We start from the raw sequence: 16310 nt of genomic DNA on the forward strand, positions 1-16310 counted from the left end.
CACAAATACACTGTAAAAAAGAAGAAAAATGACAAAATTTACTTCTGTGGTTAATTAATAGTAACTGACTGTTCTTGTTCACAGAATTACTCTAGAAAACTAGGAAATACTAATGTAACATAAATATCTGACATCAAGGAAAATACACTGAATATATATTGCAAAATGGCAATACCAATTATACAAAAAATATACAATAATTTTAGAGTACAATTATTGTACTTTGAAAATATGGAACAAAGCAATGAAAAGTGAATCAAATAAGACAAATAACATGATTTGCTTTTCAAATGAATATTAGAAATCATAGAAAATTAATATTTTGAGAATATTCACACAGCATGATTACACTGTAAAAAACAAATTGTGGAAAAATATATTTTGTGAATAAATAACTGGAACTGTTGTTCATGTTCACAGAAATACCCTACAACACTAAAAGTAATATGGCAACATACGTATGTGACACTATGGAAGGAAACACTGTGTATACACTGCAGAAAACCAATAGAAATTATACAAAAATTATAGACTTATAGATCAGAAAAAATTCCAAACCTTTGAATTCTACTTTCTACCAACTCCTGAATTAGATAGTATGTTCTGTTCACTGAGATAAATATTTACACACTATATAAATACACTGCAAAAACTAAATGTGAATAATTGTAAGTTGTTTTCTTGTAAATCAGTGGTACTTATTTATTTGAACTTCAAGCACCTTCAAATATCACCAGACTGAGCCAAGATTGAACCTGCGAAGCTGATGTCAAAAGGTCAGCGCCTCAACTTATTGAGCCACTCAGCCCAGCTATTTCCTTCTTTGCAACCCAAATCTCTCATTCTCTAAGCTTTAGTTTTCACTGGCTATCAGATGTCAGAAAATTCTGAAAATGCTAACGAAAATAAATTAATATTGTAATTGAGAAAAACCTTTCAGGCATCGACAGATAGTTAACAGTATTTATGACCTATATGACCCTCAGAGAATATAAACAATTTTCATTGGAAAATGTTTTTTACAAATTCTTAACAGTCTACCCGAAATAACTTCATACATGTCAGTAAAATGTTCCAGTTTCATGATGGAACTCACTGTGTATACAAACTCTATATTGTCTTGATGAGACAAATTTCTTTTGAGTTACTACAATTCCAGATGGGAAATGAGCCCACTCTTAACCCTGAAGTCTCAAGGGGTGTCTCCAGAACTAGGACAGCAGGAGTTATACAGTAATTTCTCACACCTCAGTTTTGGGATAATGAGAAGAAAAATACTGGAGATACTCATGTTTATTCTATTATATTTTCCAGCAACTCTCAAATTTCTCCAAAAAATATTAGTTCTATCAAATAAGAAATCAATGAAGAAATGGATAAAGAAATTACAATGAATGAAATTGAAATGGCAGTAAGAAAGATGAAGAATGGGAAAACTGCTGGAATAGATGAAATTTCAATGGAGATGATAAAGGCAGATGGAGCTGTTGGCCTGCGGTGGACATATCGAGTTCTCAGGATTGTCTGGGAGAATAAGGAGGTCCCTAAAAATTGGCAAAAAGGAATAATCATCCCAATTTTAAAGAAAGGCGATAAGAAAGTATTGAAGAACTACAGGGGAATTACTCTGATATCCCATGCTGCTAAGATAATGGGGAGGATACTGGAAAGTAGGATACGTTTGAAAACCACATACAGGAAAATCAGTTTGATTTCAGAAGTGGAAGGTCAACTATAGAGCCCATTTTCATTATGAGACAACTAATGGACAAGTAATGGGAGTATGGGAATGATATGGTGATGACATTCATTGACACTGAAAAGGCATATGACAGTGTCCCCAGGACTAAAGTTTGGACAGTCTGGTGCAAAAAGGAATTGGACAGGGATTAATAAAAATGATCATGGCAATGTACAAGGCAGTAGCGTACCAGGATTACAGTTTTGGGGGGCGGGGCTCATTAAGGTAGTTCTTCATCCAGAATTTTATTTTGATAGGTGTCCAAACTTCCAGAATTTAGGCTGTATAGAATACCTTAAAAAGAAATGAGTGTCCTTGGATCCAAGTAAGAGTGGTGGATTCGTGCGGATTCCGGAAGCTAATAATAATATACATTACAATATATATAAAATGCTTAATAAAAGTACATTCCTTAAAACTCCTGGGGTGTCTGGACTCCTTGTACGACACCCCCCCCAGCTAACCTCTGTTATTCCCATCCCAACATAACTGCAGCATTTATATATTCCAAGTACAAAGGAAATGAATGCAAGAATATATACTGCAGTTTGAGTAAAGATGCAATATTCTTGTTTAGAATAAATACGGTAATTTTATTATAATAATGGTCATGTGATAAGCTATAAAGAAGTGACATTTTATCCAAATAATGCGGCAAAGAAATACACACACACAGAGCATATATATATAGAGGGTATGGTATATTTTGTTAGTTGGTAAAGAAAAATACACGTCACAACAAATGCGGGGTAGGGTTTACCTTGTCCTATTAGTTTCCCTCGCAAGTCTGGGATACAGAATATACTGTAGTAGTATAAAGTTAGTTTTGTGATGCTAATATTCGTATGTATAATTTTTATTAACGTGACAGAAACCAACAACATGCAGCTGTTGCCATTTCAACATCGTTTTAAGGGCCACCGACCCAAGCCGGGATTTGAACCTGTGAACTCAGACTCAGAAGGACAGCGACTCAACCAACTGAGCCATATGAAAAGGAGGCGTTTGTGATTATTGTTATAAATATATGCAGTTAGTATTTGTACAAAGGTTTCATGAGGAGCATTTATTAAGGAGTACATTTTCCAACTGTTCTAAATGCACGAGACCGGACGGAAGAACTAGCTGGAAGCTAAAGAGTCTTGCAGGGATATTGCTTCCTTCTCTGTTTACTTTTGCAGACCAAACTCCATGGCGTAACAGCCCCAAAAGGCCATCGCCTACCAAGCGACTGCTGTTCAGCCTGAAGGCCTGCAGATTACGAGGTGTTGTGTGGACAGCACGACGAATCCTTTCTGCCGCTATTCTTGGCTTTCTTGACCGGGGCCGCTATGTCACTGTCAGATAGCTCCTCATTATAAGCACATGGGCTGAGTGTACCTTGAACCAGCCCTCAGATCCAGGTAAAAATCTCTGACCTGGCCAGGAATTGAACCTGGGGCCTCTTACCGTAGGCCCCAGCTACCCTTATACTGCAGGGCCGGCTGTTGACTTTTAGTTCTCCTTATTTTAAAATTTGGCTTAAGGCATCCTGCATTCAATTCCCGTATATCAAACGGGCTTGCCTGCCAAAATAAAATTTCGGACGCCTTCAAATAAAATATAAAACCTATAAATATAACTAATATACATTTAATTACAGCAGGTAGAAGTATGGCAATATGTTGTCAAATTATATGAACAAAGGGGATATATATTACTGTATATACCATCACCCATGATGTAAGACAGACAAACGCACAGCTTACAGCCGCGAAGCCCGTGCTGGCAGATCCTGGTTATACCACTTTAATTGGTTTCATTTTTCAGTAACTACAGAACTATACTCTGTAAGCGATATGGAAGTCTCAGTTATAATAATGTGATCAATTACAACACTGAAAATTATATGAACATTAAATAATTAACTATTCAAATAAAATTTGAAAAATATCAAACCGCACAACTGATAAGCAGAGAGATCTTGTTTGAAAATGAGTTGACCAACTGTTATTACGCCAACTTCATATTAACATTATACACTGTTGTCGAATAAACATGTGACCAAAGTTAAACATTCAGCAAAAATTTGTGCATAATACAATCTCTGGTGCAGTGCTCATTAAAAAAAAAGTATCATTTTCAAACTAAAATGTGATATTTTGGTGTCAATTTCCACTGCTCTAATTACTTTTAAATAATTTGGTGCAGGTCTTTTGTGAGGAGCCTGCTGCAGTGTTGCAAGAAACAGCAAGGGCAAGTGTTTCTTTACAGCTGGGCTCGATGCAACCAATTATACATACGAATATTAGCATCACAAAACTAACTTTATACTACTACGTGTAAATTGTAAAAACTAATTATTTCGACTGATTTTACAAAACCTTCATGTCCATTTCCATGCAGAGTGACATTAACCTAGATATATTATTTTGCGATGAGTCTGGGGACCCCTGAAAAGCCCGGGATCACATGTATTTCAGGCCCTGCAGGCCCTAATGTTACGCCCCTGATATACATTGTCAGAGGAGGAGTTCATTTTGAATTAACCTATTCTCTATTTATTTTGACTGGACAGTGTCATACCAAGAATATACATTTTATTATTTATGTAAACTACACTTCTTAAAGAGGAAATCTGGTCACTTTTTTGGTACGTTCATACCTCCATGATAACATTATGTGTATATAGAAATGAAAACAAACATTCTTTTTTTGCAAAAATTAAGAATTGAAACGAAAAGCCTTCTTTGCAAACTCAAATACACGATATTGGCATTGGATAACGTGTCATAAACAAAATGGCCCCTGGTCATGTACCAAAATGACTACTATACGTGGTAATTAAGCATCTTGGTAATGATTATTGACACCCTTCGCACTGATAACAGCTTCACAATACCTTCTTATGTTTCTGATAAGGCACCACATATTCAGTTGAGGCAGATATCCCCACGCTACCAAAAGGAGTCTTCAAGGGCATATACTGTTTTGTTTGGGTAGGTGAGAGGGCGATTTCTCACTTGGTTGTGTTGCTCCAGTTGATTCCAGACTTGTTGGATTAGATTTAAGTCGGAACTTCTGGATGGCCACTCCACTTGCTGCACGTGGCGCTCTTGCAGAAATCTCCGAACAATAGTGGCATTGAGTGCTCTAGCATTATCATGCATTAACATGGCATTTTCTCCAAGCTGCCTCATGTAAGTTCGCCCTGTGGTGGGGGCAGTAGAATGACACCCATGGTATCCCCTGCCTGTCGTAAGAGGCAACAAAAAAGGGCCCGGGGGGCGAGGGTGGGTTGGTAACCTGTCATTGCATCCACTTACTTGGGCCAGACTCCTCACTTTCATCTATCCAATCTAACCCAGGCGGTATTAGGTGTCAAGACCTAGGGAGTCTTTCATTATCATGCTGTTCGTGGCCCTTGTCTTTCTTTGACCAATACCTTCATTTTCAAAGTGTTGGATGCTTTCCATTTTTTTCTTTCTGATTAGTGTTATACAGAGGATGGTTGCCTGGTTCTACTTCTTCTTAAAACAATAATTGCTACCACCACCACCACCACCACCACCACCACCACCACATGTGAGGAATCACATGCAGCATTAAGATCAAATCAAAGTACTGTACTATCAAATAGTTAAGATCATTGTGAATGATCAAGAGAATGGTTTCCATGTCGAGACTTATGCCTACCTACACCAAAACAGATAAAATATAGTAGACTGTACAGCTGTGAGATGAAATCACTCCCCAAGTCTTCTCCAAACTTGCAGATGACCATCTGTGCGATATAATCCGAGAACAGCACAGAATATCAGTGTCTTAACTGCCAGCTCAGATGCTCTCCAGCAAAGTGTAGTATCCAGTCACAATGTCATCTGTCTAGTGCGGGTATTTGACCAGGTCATTGGGATCTTAAATTGGCCTCTCAAAGCATGTTTCTGACTATTAGGTCCCTAACTTGTACTCCAAAACCCTGCGGAAGGTCGACGCTGAAACTGTAACTTGGTGGTTTAGGAAAGCCTGTAGGTGACAAAACGATTCTACCCTCGGGTTGTTTTGCTTTAATGGCCCATGCCAAGGTGCCTGGCAACACTTCCAAACTCCTGGAAATGTTTCCATGCCATTAGTGCTGTTGCGAACTATTTCTGCGATGAGAAGAGTGAAAACAATCGCACTGCAATTCTAATATTTGACGAAGTAAAACTAAGCCCTAAGAGTAAAACTGAGAGCACCAGACAGGTATCTGAGTATTAATGAGATAATGGATTACTATATGTGCTCACAGCCAAATTTTATCAGGATCCACTAGAACAGCACATCGGTATACTACGCTCATTAAGTTGTGACAACCACCCTTCAACAATATGTAGATTTTCTGAATTTGCACATCTTGCAGTCTATTTATATCCCTACAAAACTTCTGTCCTTCTGAGCCTGAGTTCACAGGTTCAAATCCCGGCTTGGGTCGGTGGCCCTTAAAGCGATGTTGAAATGGCAACAGCTCCATGTCGTTGGTTTCTGTCATAACTAACTTTATACTACTACGGTATATTCTGTATCCCAGACTTGCGAGAGAAAATAATAGGACACGGTAAACCCTACCCAGCATATGTTGTGACATGTATTTTTCTTTACAAACTAACAAAATATACCATACCCCTGACATTCTATATATATATATATATATATATATATATCTCTGTGTGTGTATTTCTTTGCCACATTATTTGTATAAAATGTCACTTCTTTATAGCTTATCACATGACCATTATTATAATAAAATTACCGTATTTATTCTAAACAAGAATATTGCATCTTTACTCAAACTGCAGTATATATTCTTGCATTCATTTCCTTTGTACTTGGAATATATAAATGCTGCAGTTATGTTGGGATGGGAATAACAGAGGTTAGCCGGGGGGGGGGGGGGGGGGGGGGGTCGTACAAGGAGTCCAGACACCCCAGGAGTTTTAAGGAATGTACTTTTATTAAGCATTTTATATATATTGTAATGTATATTGTTATTAGCTTCCGGAATCTGCACGAATCCACCACTCTTACTTGGATCCGAGGACACTCATTTCTTTTTTAGGTATTCTATACAACCTAAATTCTGGAAATGTGGACACCTTTCAAAATAAAATTCTGGATGAAGAACTATCTTAATGAGCCCCCTGCCCCCCAAAATTGTAATCCTGGTACGCTACTGCCTTGTACATTGCCATGATCATTTTTATTAATCCCTGTCCAATTCCTTTTTGCACCAGACTGTCCCAAACTTTAGTCCTGGGGACACTGTCATATGCCTTTTCAATGTCAATGAATGTCATCACCATATCATTCCCATACTCCCATTACTTGTCCATTAGTTGTCTCATAATGAAAATGGGCTCTATAGTTGACCTTCCACTTCTGAAATCAAACTGATTTTCCTGTATGTGGTTTTCAAACGTATCCTACTTTCCAGTATCCTCCCCATTATCTTAGCAGCATGGGATATCAGAGTAATTCCCCTGTAGTTCTTCAATACTTTCTTATCGCCTTTCTTTAAAATTGGGATGATTATTCCTTTTTGCCAATTCTCAGGGACCTCCTTATTCTCCCAGACAATCCTGAGAACTCGATATGTCCACCGCAGGCCAACAGCTCCATCTGCCTTTATCATCTCCATTAATTTCATCTATTCCAGCAGTTTTCCCATTCTTCATCTTTCTTACTGCCATTTCAATTTCATTCATTGTAATTTCTTTATCCATTTCTTCATTGATTTCTTATTTGATAGAACTAATATTTTTTGGAGAAATTTGAGAGTTGCTGGAAAATATAATAGAATAAACATGAGTATCTCCAGTATTTTTCTTCTCAATATCCCAAAACTGAGGTGTGAGAAATTACTGTATAACTCCTGCTGTCCTAGTTCTGGAGACACCCAGTGAGACATCAGAGTTAAGAGTGGGCTCATTTCCCATCTGGAATTGTAGTAACTCAAAAGAAATTTGTCTCATCAAGACAATATAGAGTCTGTACTGCACAGGGTCTTTGCAAAGACTTGTCTTTTGAATGCCTTCGGTGTACAGTTACCCTTCATATGGATGAATGCTTCATGCTCTACCATACTCATATGTTCTACTCTCAACACTTAACATAGAACAGAATGGTAGGAAAGGGATTTTTATTGATTTGTATAGCTCTCCATGTAGTTCTTTGTTCTTATTAAAAGACCGTCAATTAGTGCTGCGTGTATTCGTGTATTTTTTCATTCACATTTTTTTTTTTTTTGCTATTTGATTTACATCGCACCGACACAGATAGGTTTTATGGCGTTGATGGGGAAAGGAAAGGTCTAGGAATGGGAAGGAAGCGGTCATGGCCTTAATTAAGGTACAGCCCCAGCATTTGCTTGGGCTGAAAATGGGAAACCATGGAAAACCATCTTCAGGCCTGCCGACAGTGGGGTTCAAACCCACTATCTGCCGATTACTGTATACTGGCCGCACTAAAGCGCTGAAAGTGCAGTGGAACAAAAACTCACCTGTGAACATAGTCTACGGGGCGATATACCGTTTTTACCCAAATAATCCCCGCCGTCGAATAATGCCCGCACCCTCATTTTAGAAAGGCTCATTTTGAAAAAAATGAAATGAACTAAAATTCCTTTCACCAGAAGAGTAACTTAGGCATAAACAAATATTTCGTATCACTCCGCGAGGACCACGTGGTCTTTACGAAAATATCACTGCTATGAAATATATTTTCCATGAAAATGAGCAAGTAGGTCTACTTACGTGACAGGTATTTCATTAATCCGAACTTGCAATTGGCTCGATTCCCTGTAGATGGGAAGATTCATTGTCTCTTGCATCACTAGAATCCTCTCCTAAATTACTTACAAGTTTGTCACACTCCAAGTCTAACGCCCGTACGCGGCTGGAATATCTAATTGATAGATAAAATCACAGCGACGAGTAATATGATAAAGATTATGCAATTAATAAACGTCCAGCACATTTTAGGTTATCTAAAGCTTCCGAACATAACCTGGAATTCCCAACACATAGGTAGGCCTAAAATGAATTCTCGATTATAGCTAATATCTTGTACGGTACACGACTGGGTGACTTTTAATGAAAAATGAAGGAATACTGACTTATTTTTTGAGTGACGTACAATGTGTAGGCTATAATTGGTTTTTCTTATTCCCTTTGTTAATGCTTTCTGCCTCCAAGTTCAATAACAATTCACTCTCTTGGAAAGTCATATTAGGCTTCTTTCTCCGTTTCTGCTCAATAGCGGACATAATTTATGCAAATTATTTGCAAACCCCGGATGGAATCAAAAACTTGTTTACAATTCGATAGTGGCGGCAGCACGTGGTCATTTGTTTTCTGTACGTCAGTATGAAAAAATGCGGTTCAAACTGAGATTGAAACAAAAACTTAGTTTTGGTAAACCGAGATAATAAATTCTGTGGTGAATACGGAAGTGAGAGTTATCCGAAATAATGACATATCCGTGTTTTGAAAATCTAAGATAACAGCAAAAGTTACCGACATTGGTGAACACGGGCCTAAAACACTTCTCACATGGGGTATCTTTTTACTGGACAGTAACACGACCGATGGTGGATAATTCTTTTCGTGCAATGTAAACATTTGAAATAGACACACCGGCAAAATCTGATGTTAGTTTTGTGATAGAGTAAAACCTCATAAATTCAAAGTCTTTGTAATACAGAAATCGGACTTCCAATTATTCCAATTATGTGATTTCAAATTAACAGCCATCTTGTAATTCAGAAATGCCAACCCACACCAGTTTTTACGGATTCTGATTTTCCGCGTACTGCCTGCTACGTGATATTGTGGCTTTCCTTAAAACGCTGAATACAAACGAATTATGATTTCACTCTATTTTCAACTGTGAAACACACTACAGACTCACCGAAGTGAATGAAAGTGCAGAAAACTACCCCTGCACGTTCCGGAAGACGCGTTTTATCGTGACATGGAGAAATTTTGAATTTAAATTACTCGTAAAATACAGTACTATTTAAAAAATGTAAAGTCAGTTTAGAATTAAAAGTCTGAATTGTTTTCTGTTTAAATATGACATATGGGGACAGTTTTCTTCCATCTACGGTTGCACAAAGCATAACTGTACACTCAGCATCGAAAACTAGGTGAGCCAGGAGCGTGTTGGCAACCTTGATGCAAATAAAACCCGCACCCAAATTTCGTGCCTCGAATTTTTTAACAAAATATGCGGGGATTATTCGCATATACACGGTATTTGCGAGTGTTTGGACAGTTTGCTGTGATGATCATGTTGCGGACATTATCCCTAAACTTGTTTTACATTATATCAAGTGTTGATTTTATTTTGTAACAAGATAAATGAGAAAGGAACTGAAATCTTCTAAGACCACAAAGTCTACCCGGAAGCTATCTAAAACATCCAACAACTGGCTTCCAGAATGGTAAGTAAAAGCATAATATTTTGCTTGCAATAATTGTCTTTTATTCGTATGCTGACTTGTAAGCTCAAGCTCGTTTACTGCTGGAAGAGTGGTCTAGCGGAGGAACTGATGAACCAGGAGAGAGATCACACTTTTACCTTCTAATCGCTATGCCAGAAGTTTTAAGTAAAATATATCATTCCACATGTAATCTCAGAAAATTACCCTGAGGAGTCACCTATGAGCCAATTATGTGATTTATGGAAAATACATATGCAAAAGATTAAATTTTCCTTTCCCCTTATAAAATCCTAACTAAACATCAATAGCCATGTTTTCCAAAGCATAAAACTGATAATAAGAATTACAAGTTAAATTTTAATTCCTTTAATAATTTTTTATGTAGTATTATACAGTAGAATATTTACCTCTGCAGATCAGTCCACAACTTCATCTGTCGAGTGCGATTAGATTGATTTTCTTTGACAAGATGTTGCTCTTCTTTCAACTGACGACTAAATTTCTCTTGCTCATTGATACTAGTTGTCAGCCGATCTCTGAGCGATAACAGATACATGATATTCATTAATCTTGATAAAAGATATATACACATACATATTCATTAATCTTGAAGAAAACATTTCAAATAGGTCTAAAAATTAAAGAGCACTTAATTCAAAGTAGGTTTTGTGATTCAATAGGTACGAAATAATATTGATAACAGAAAAATGCAATCCACTAACTATAATGTTAGCACATAACTGCTTCATTACAGAACAAATACCCCACTCCCCAGATGAGTACGCTGACTGATTCGGCTAGGATGGTCGATGCATGGGAATCATATTCAGTTATTTGATACTGAGTAAATATATGAGGAGAAATCTTATAGATAAGAACCAAATTACCACACATCTGCTTGGATAAGGTACCAATCCACTGCATTCTGCAGCCACGTGAGAAAACTAAATTTCAGAATCCTAGAAATTATACCCATACAAAGAACAAGATGATTTGGGTTTGAACCCCAAGAGTGATCACATTTTCAGCTCTTTCATCTTAGATAATAACTTGTATGCTTCTGGAGGAAATATGTTAATCATTTTATTATATAATCTACCAATGTCACTTTTTTGTTCTATTCCTTTCATTATTTTATTATTAACAGAAAAGGGTTCCATTTCTCCTTTTGTGTTTGTCCCATGTTCTTGGTCTTTTACCATCAGTACTCATCTTTATTATTTTGTCTTTTCCATTTTCCCATGATTATCTGGCTTTTTTCTTATCTCACACTTCCCATATCAAGACTGAAGATCTGTCAAGATGACTCCTCAATGAATGCTGATGCCTGCCCGCCTGAAGAGAAATGAGCTCCTTAAGGGCGGGGAAGAAAAGGATGTAGAAGAATTGGCACTGACGAGGACAGAGCCCATCTATGAAAATGGTAGTATGTAGAGAATGTTCTTGCGCTTTTCTGTTTTCATGTTTGTCCTTGTCCGCTTTTCTATTGCTTCCCCTTCAGATGCTGTCTTGTCATTATATTTATCTTGTTATATGTTCTTTTTCATGTTCCTATCTTTCCATCTATACATATTACTTGATACGAAAACTATTTGTTCTTTTCCATTAATATTAGTCCTTAGAATATTAAGAACCATTGCGTGTGATGAATTTCATACTGGATCCGTATTGACATTGAATGATCACTTTTTCATAGCTGTATAATTACACCTTTTCAACACAAATTATGGTTTATCATATCTCTAAAAGCACACAATCAAATTAACATTTTTTTTGTAGACATGTTTCATCCCTATTTGGACATCATCCAACACAGGTTCAGCAGTAAAGCACAGCTCACCCACAGGGGCCAGCAGGGAACTCTCTTATGTCTGGTGGATCACACCTTCAAATTTTCACAGATTTGGTTCTTTCTTGCACTGCCTGACAAACAAACTAAAGCACCCAGCAGAAATGATCAGATGTCAATGTAACTTGGTATGCATACACACCATCGCCGGATATGTAAATGATTAGAATTGCAATTCTCTGTGAAAGGTAGAGCGGCCACCAGAATACAATGCTGTTGTTCGTGTTTAGTGTTGTTACCAGGTCTGACAGAGTATATAAGGGGTGTGAACAGCTTCAAATGTTGAGTGATCACTGTGAAGGACATTGAGATCCCACGTAATCATGTGAGACAGCATTATCAGTACCTGACAGAGTTTGAAAGGGGCCTCATTGTAGGCCTCCATTTGGCCGGCTGGTTGAATCGTGCACATCCAGATTTCTGGGGCATTCAGATATGACAGTGGCCCGATGTCGGACTGTATGAAATGTGAGGGCAGGCATACTCATCAAGGTATTAGTCAATCACGTCTGACTACCACAAGGGATAATCGCCGTATTGTGCACCAAGCACATTGTAACCCTTTTACATCTGCGCCTGCCATCCGAGAACAAACAATGGACTCTCTGCAACATTCTGTGCCCTCCCGCACCATTGGTCAGAGACTAGCAGCAGCCAGACTGGGGAATTACCATCTCATGCATAGGGTGCCATTAACACCACAACACAAACGGCTGCATGTGGAGTGCCATGACCGGGATGCATGGACTGCTGATGAATGGCATCACATTGTGTTCAGCGATGAATCACGGTTCTGCACTACCCCGAATGACCATCGTCTGTGAATATGGCGGCGACCTGGGGAAAGGTCCCATTCTTCCAATGTTTCGGAGAGGCACAGCAGTGTTACTCCTGGCGTCATGGTGTAGTGAGCCATCAGGTATGACTTCAGGTCACAGTTGGTAGTGACTGAGGGAACTCTGACGGCACAACAGTATGTCACGGATATCCTGCGTCCTCATGTGTTACCTCTCATGCTACAGTATCGTGGTACCATTTTTCAACAGGACAATGCTTGTCCACACACAGCGCATATCTCTATGAACTGTCTGCGTGATGTTCAGGTACTCTTGTGGCCAGTAAGATCCCCAGATCTGTCCCCGACAGAGCATGTGTGGGACCACCTCGGATGTCAACTCCATTCTAGTGCCAGTATCCAGGATATCAAGGACCAATTACAACAGCTGTGGGCCAGTTTGCCTCAGGAGAGGAGATGAAATGAAATGAAGTATGGCTTTTAGTGCCGGGAGTGTCCGAGGACAAGTTCGGCTTGCCAGGTGCAGGTCTTTTGAATTGACTCCCGTAGGTGACCTGCGCGTCGTGATGAGGATGAAATGATGATGAAGACAACACACACACCCAACCCCCGTCCCTGCGAAATTAACCAATGATGGTAGAAATTCCCGACCCTGCTGGGAATCGAACCCGGGACCCCTGTGGCCAAAGGCCAGCGCGCTAACCACTTAGCCATGGAGACAGACAGGAGAGGAGATAAGGCTCTATGACACCCTTCCCAACCAAATCAGTGTATGAATCCAGGCCAGACGAGGTCATACTGATAAGTGGGTTCGTACTACCAAATTCTCTGTAAATGACTCAATTTTTTAATCAATGAAATAATGTTGCATACCCCCTCAACACGTGAAGTTCATTTCTTTTTTTTTTTTTTTTTTTACAGCTGGCTTTACGTCGCACTGACACAGATAGGTCTCATAGCGACAATGGAAGAAGAAAGGGTTAGAAGTGGGAAGAAAGTGGCTGCGGCCTTAATTAAGGTACAGTCCCAGCATTTGCCTGGTGTGAAAATGGGAAACCACGAAATACCATCTTCAGGGCTGCCGACAGTGGGGTTCAAACCCACTATCTCCCAGATGCAAGCTCACACCTGAGCGCCTCTAACTGCACGGCCAGCTCGCCTCCCCACCCTCCATTTCATTTCCTCCTTCCCTTCTGGGTTTCGCAACTTTTTTTTTTTCTTTTTTTTTTTTTTTTCAGGCAGTGTATTTATTGCTACAATAGGAAATGCAAGAATGTCACTCTTTGAGAGGTGTTCTCTGGTGCATTTGACCCCGCCAATAATGTTCTTATTTTCTATCATTTATCAGAAGTGTATATCTATAGCTGCTTCAAATGACAATATTTTAATATCCAGTGATGACCGTAATTAATTGAACATTCTATCTTTGGAGTATATTTCTCTTCTATTTTAATGTGTGTCAGATGACAAAGATAGTTGTTCATTCTATACTCTGTTCTCAGAGACATACACAGTGTTATTTAGACAAAGGTGGACTATGACAATTTTTAAAATCTAATTTTAATGCAACATAAAGTAGTGTATTTTTTATATGCACATTTTTCATCATTGGAATTTACATAGCAAATTCAATGTAGATGAAGTTGTCCCAAATAGGGACAAAACATGTCCTACAAATTTTTTAAAATATGATTGTGTATTTTTAATGATTTGATAAGGTAAATTTGTACTGAAAAGTTGGAATTTTACATCTCTGAAAAAGTGATATTAAGAACCAGCATGCAATAGCTTCTTTCCTCCTTGTTCATCTCCAATATATTATTATTGTATAGTGTTGTATCTGACATGAATAAATATAATAAACCTTAGATATTGAAATCATTGAAGAGAAGACTAGGTAAACCACTAATAAGGAATCTGCTACCTGGGTGACAACCTTAAATGTAAATCAGTGGTAAATGATGATAATGATCAATTTAAGAGAAATTCTCTAAACAATGTTTAAGGTATATTTCTGATACATTCTTTCCCTATATAAAACAAAAGGCAAAACAAAGAGCAAAAATAAAAATCAACTAATAGTCAAAGATACACATAAATGGCCATACCTATAGGACCTCTTATGCACAAATGTAGTTTAAATCTCACATTAAATTACTGACAAAATGAAACATCCATTTCAAAAACTTGTATAGCCTCTCAGGTACTATGAGAAGCCATTTCAATTTGTTGCCATTTAGGCTGCTTGCATATCAATGTAGGAATTTCATTTTACTCTACCCGACAGTAGAGAAACTAGAACTCTATTGAGTAACTTGTTGCTGAGTTTTAAATTAATTTTGCTGAGTAAACAATGAACGTGGGATCGGAGATCTTATCCTCACCAACACTGTAGGCAGAAAAACCACAACTCTAGTGAGTGACTTAGATTTTAATTAATTTTGTTTGGTAAACACTGAACATATGATATCACATATCACCAGAATTCTTTAGCATGCCAATATTGTACAACATAGTACACCAAATGAACTTTTTATCCATCCTTCTTAAACTTGAAAACTACACAAAAAGAAAGAACATCCATCCCAATAGTCATCATGTTCCAACTCCAGTTTCCCAAAGGTAGTATGAAAATCTACAGCCTGTTTGCAGTCATTGACCGGGTCAGGAATGGAGCGAATGAAGCCCCCATCCAGCGGCGAGGATGGGAATTGTGCCGGCTGCCGAAACCTGTCACACTCTCCCATAGGTAGTAAATGTCCATAATGTACTATTCTAATTTTAATACGTATATTTTTCTTTCAAGTATTCAAGATCTGTATTCACCCATGATGATAGTATAGTAAATGAGACTGAATCAACGTGCAGCAAAGCTAATGCAGTGAGCTCACAGTTTTGATCAACAGTATTATGTAACAAAGATGTCTGCTCCCAGACAAAAATATCTTTACACTGCTCTGTTTTTAGACCAACTTTGGTGTATGAGAGCGAAAGCTGGGTGGACGCAGAATATCTTATTAATAAATTAGAAGTAACAGACTTGAAAATAGTCCGAATGATCACTGGTATAACAGGTGGGAATAATCGCAAGAGGCAGATCAGAATGAGGAAATAAAAGCTAAGTTAGAAATGAACTCGATGGATGACGTGCTATTCATAAACTGGCTTCAGTGGTGGGTCATGTGAGGCGAATGGAGGATAGGTTATCTACGAGAATAATGGACTCTGTCATGGAGGGTTAACAGAAGTAGAGAGAGACCAAGACAATGATGGTTAGATTAAGTTTTTAATGATTTGTAGATAAGAGGTATGGAACTAAATGAGGCCACAGAGCTAGTTACACTAATGGCAGTGACCCAGTCAGGTACTCATAGGTCTCCACAGTTACGTGGAGCTACAGTATGCTGTCTGCAGTGCATCCCACAACTGTAGGAGGCATTTAGTAAATTCACAGAGGCTAGCA

General features: G+C 38.2%; 1 protein-coding gene across 1 annotated transcript in view; it reads right to left on the bottom strand.

Moving 5' to 3' along the window:
• The window catches only part of LOC136876972 (intraflagellar transport protein 81 homolog), a 142758-nt gene that overhangs the window by 716 nt on the left and 125732 nt on the right, over positions 1 to 16310 (bottom strand). The window contains exon 13 of the mRNA XM_067150744.2: positions 10610 to 10738. Within this exon, the coding sequence (XP_067006845.2) occupies positions 10610 to 10738 (129 nt within the window). The remainder of the gene's footprint in view (positions 1 to 10609; positions 10739 to 16310) is intronic.

The sequence above is a fragment of the Anabrus simplex genome, chromosome 7 (genome assembly GCF_040414725.1).
Source record: "Anabrus simplex isolate iqAnaSimp1 chromosome 7, ASM4041472v1, whole genome shotgun sequence".
Taxonomy (NCBI): domain Eukaryota; kingdom Metazoa; phylum Arthropoda; class Insecta; order Orthoptera; family Tettigoniidae; genus Anabrus; species Anabrus simplex.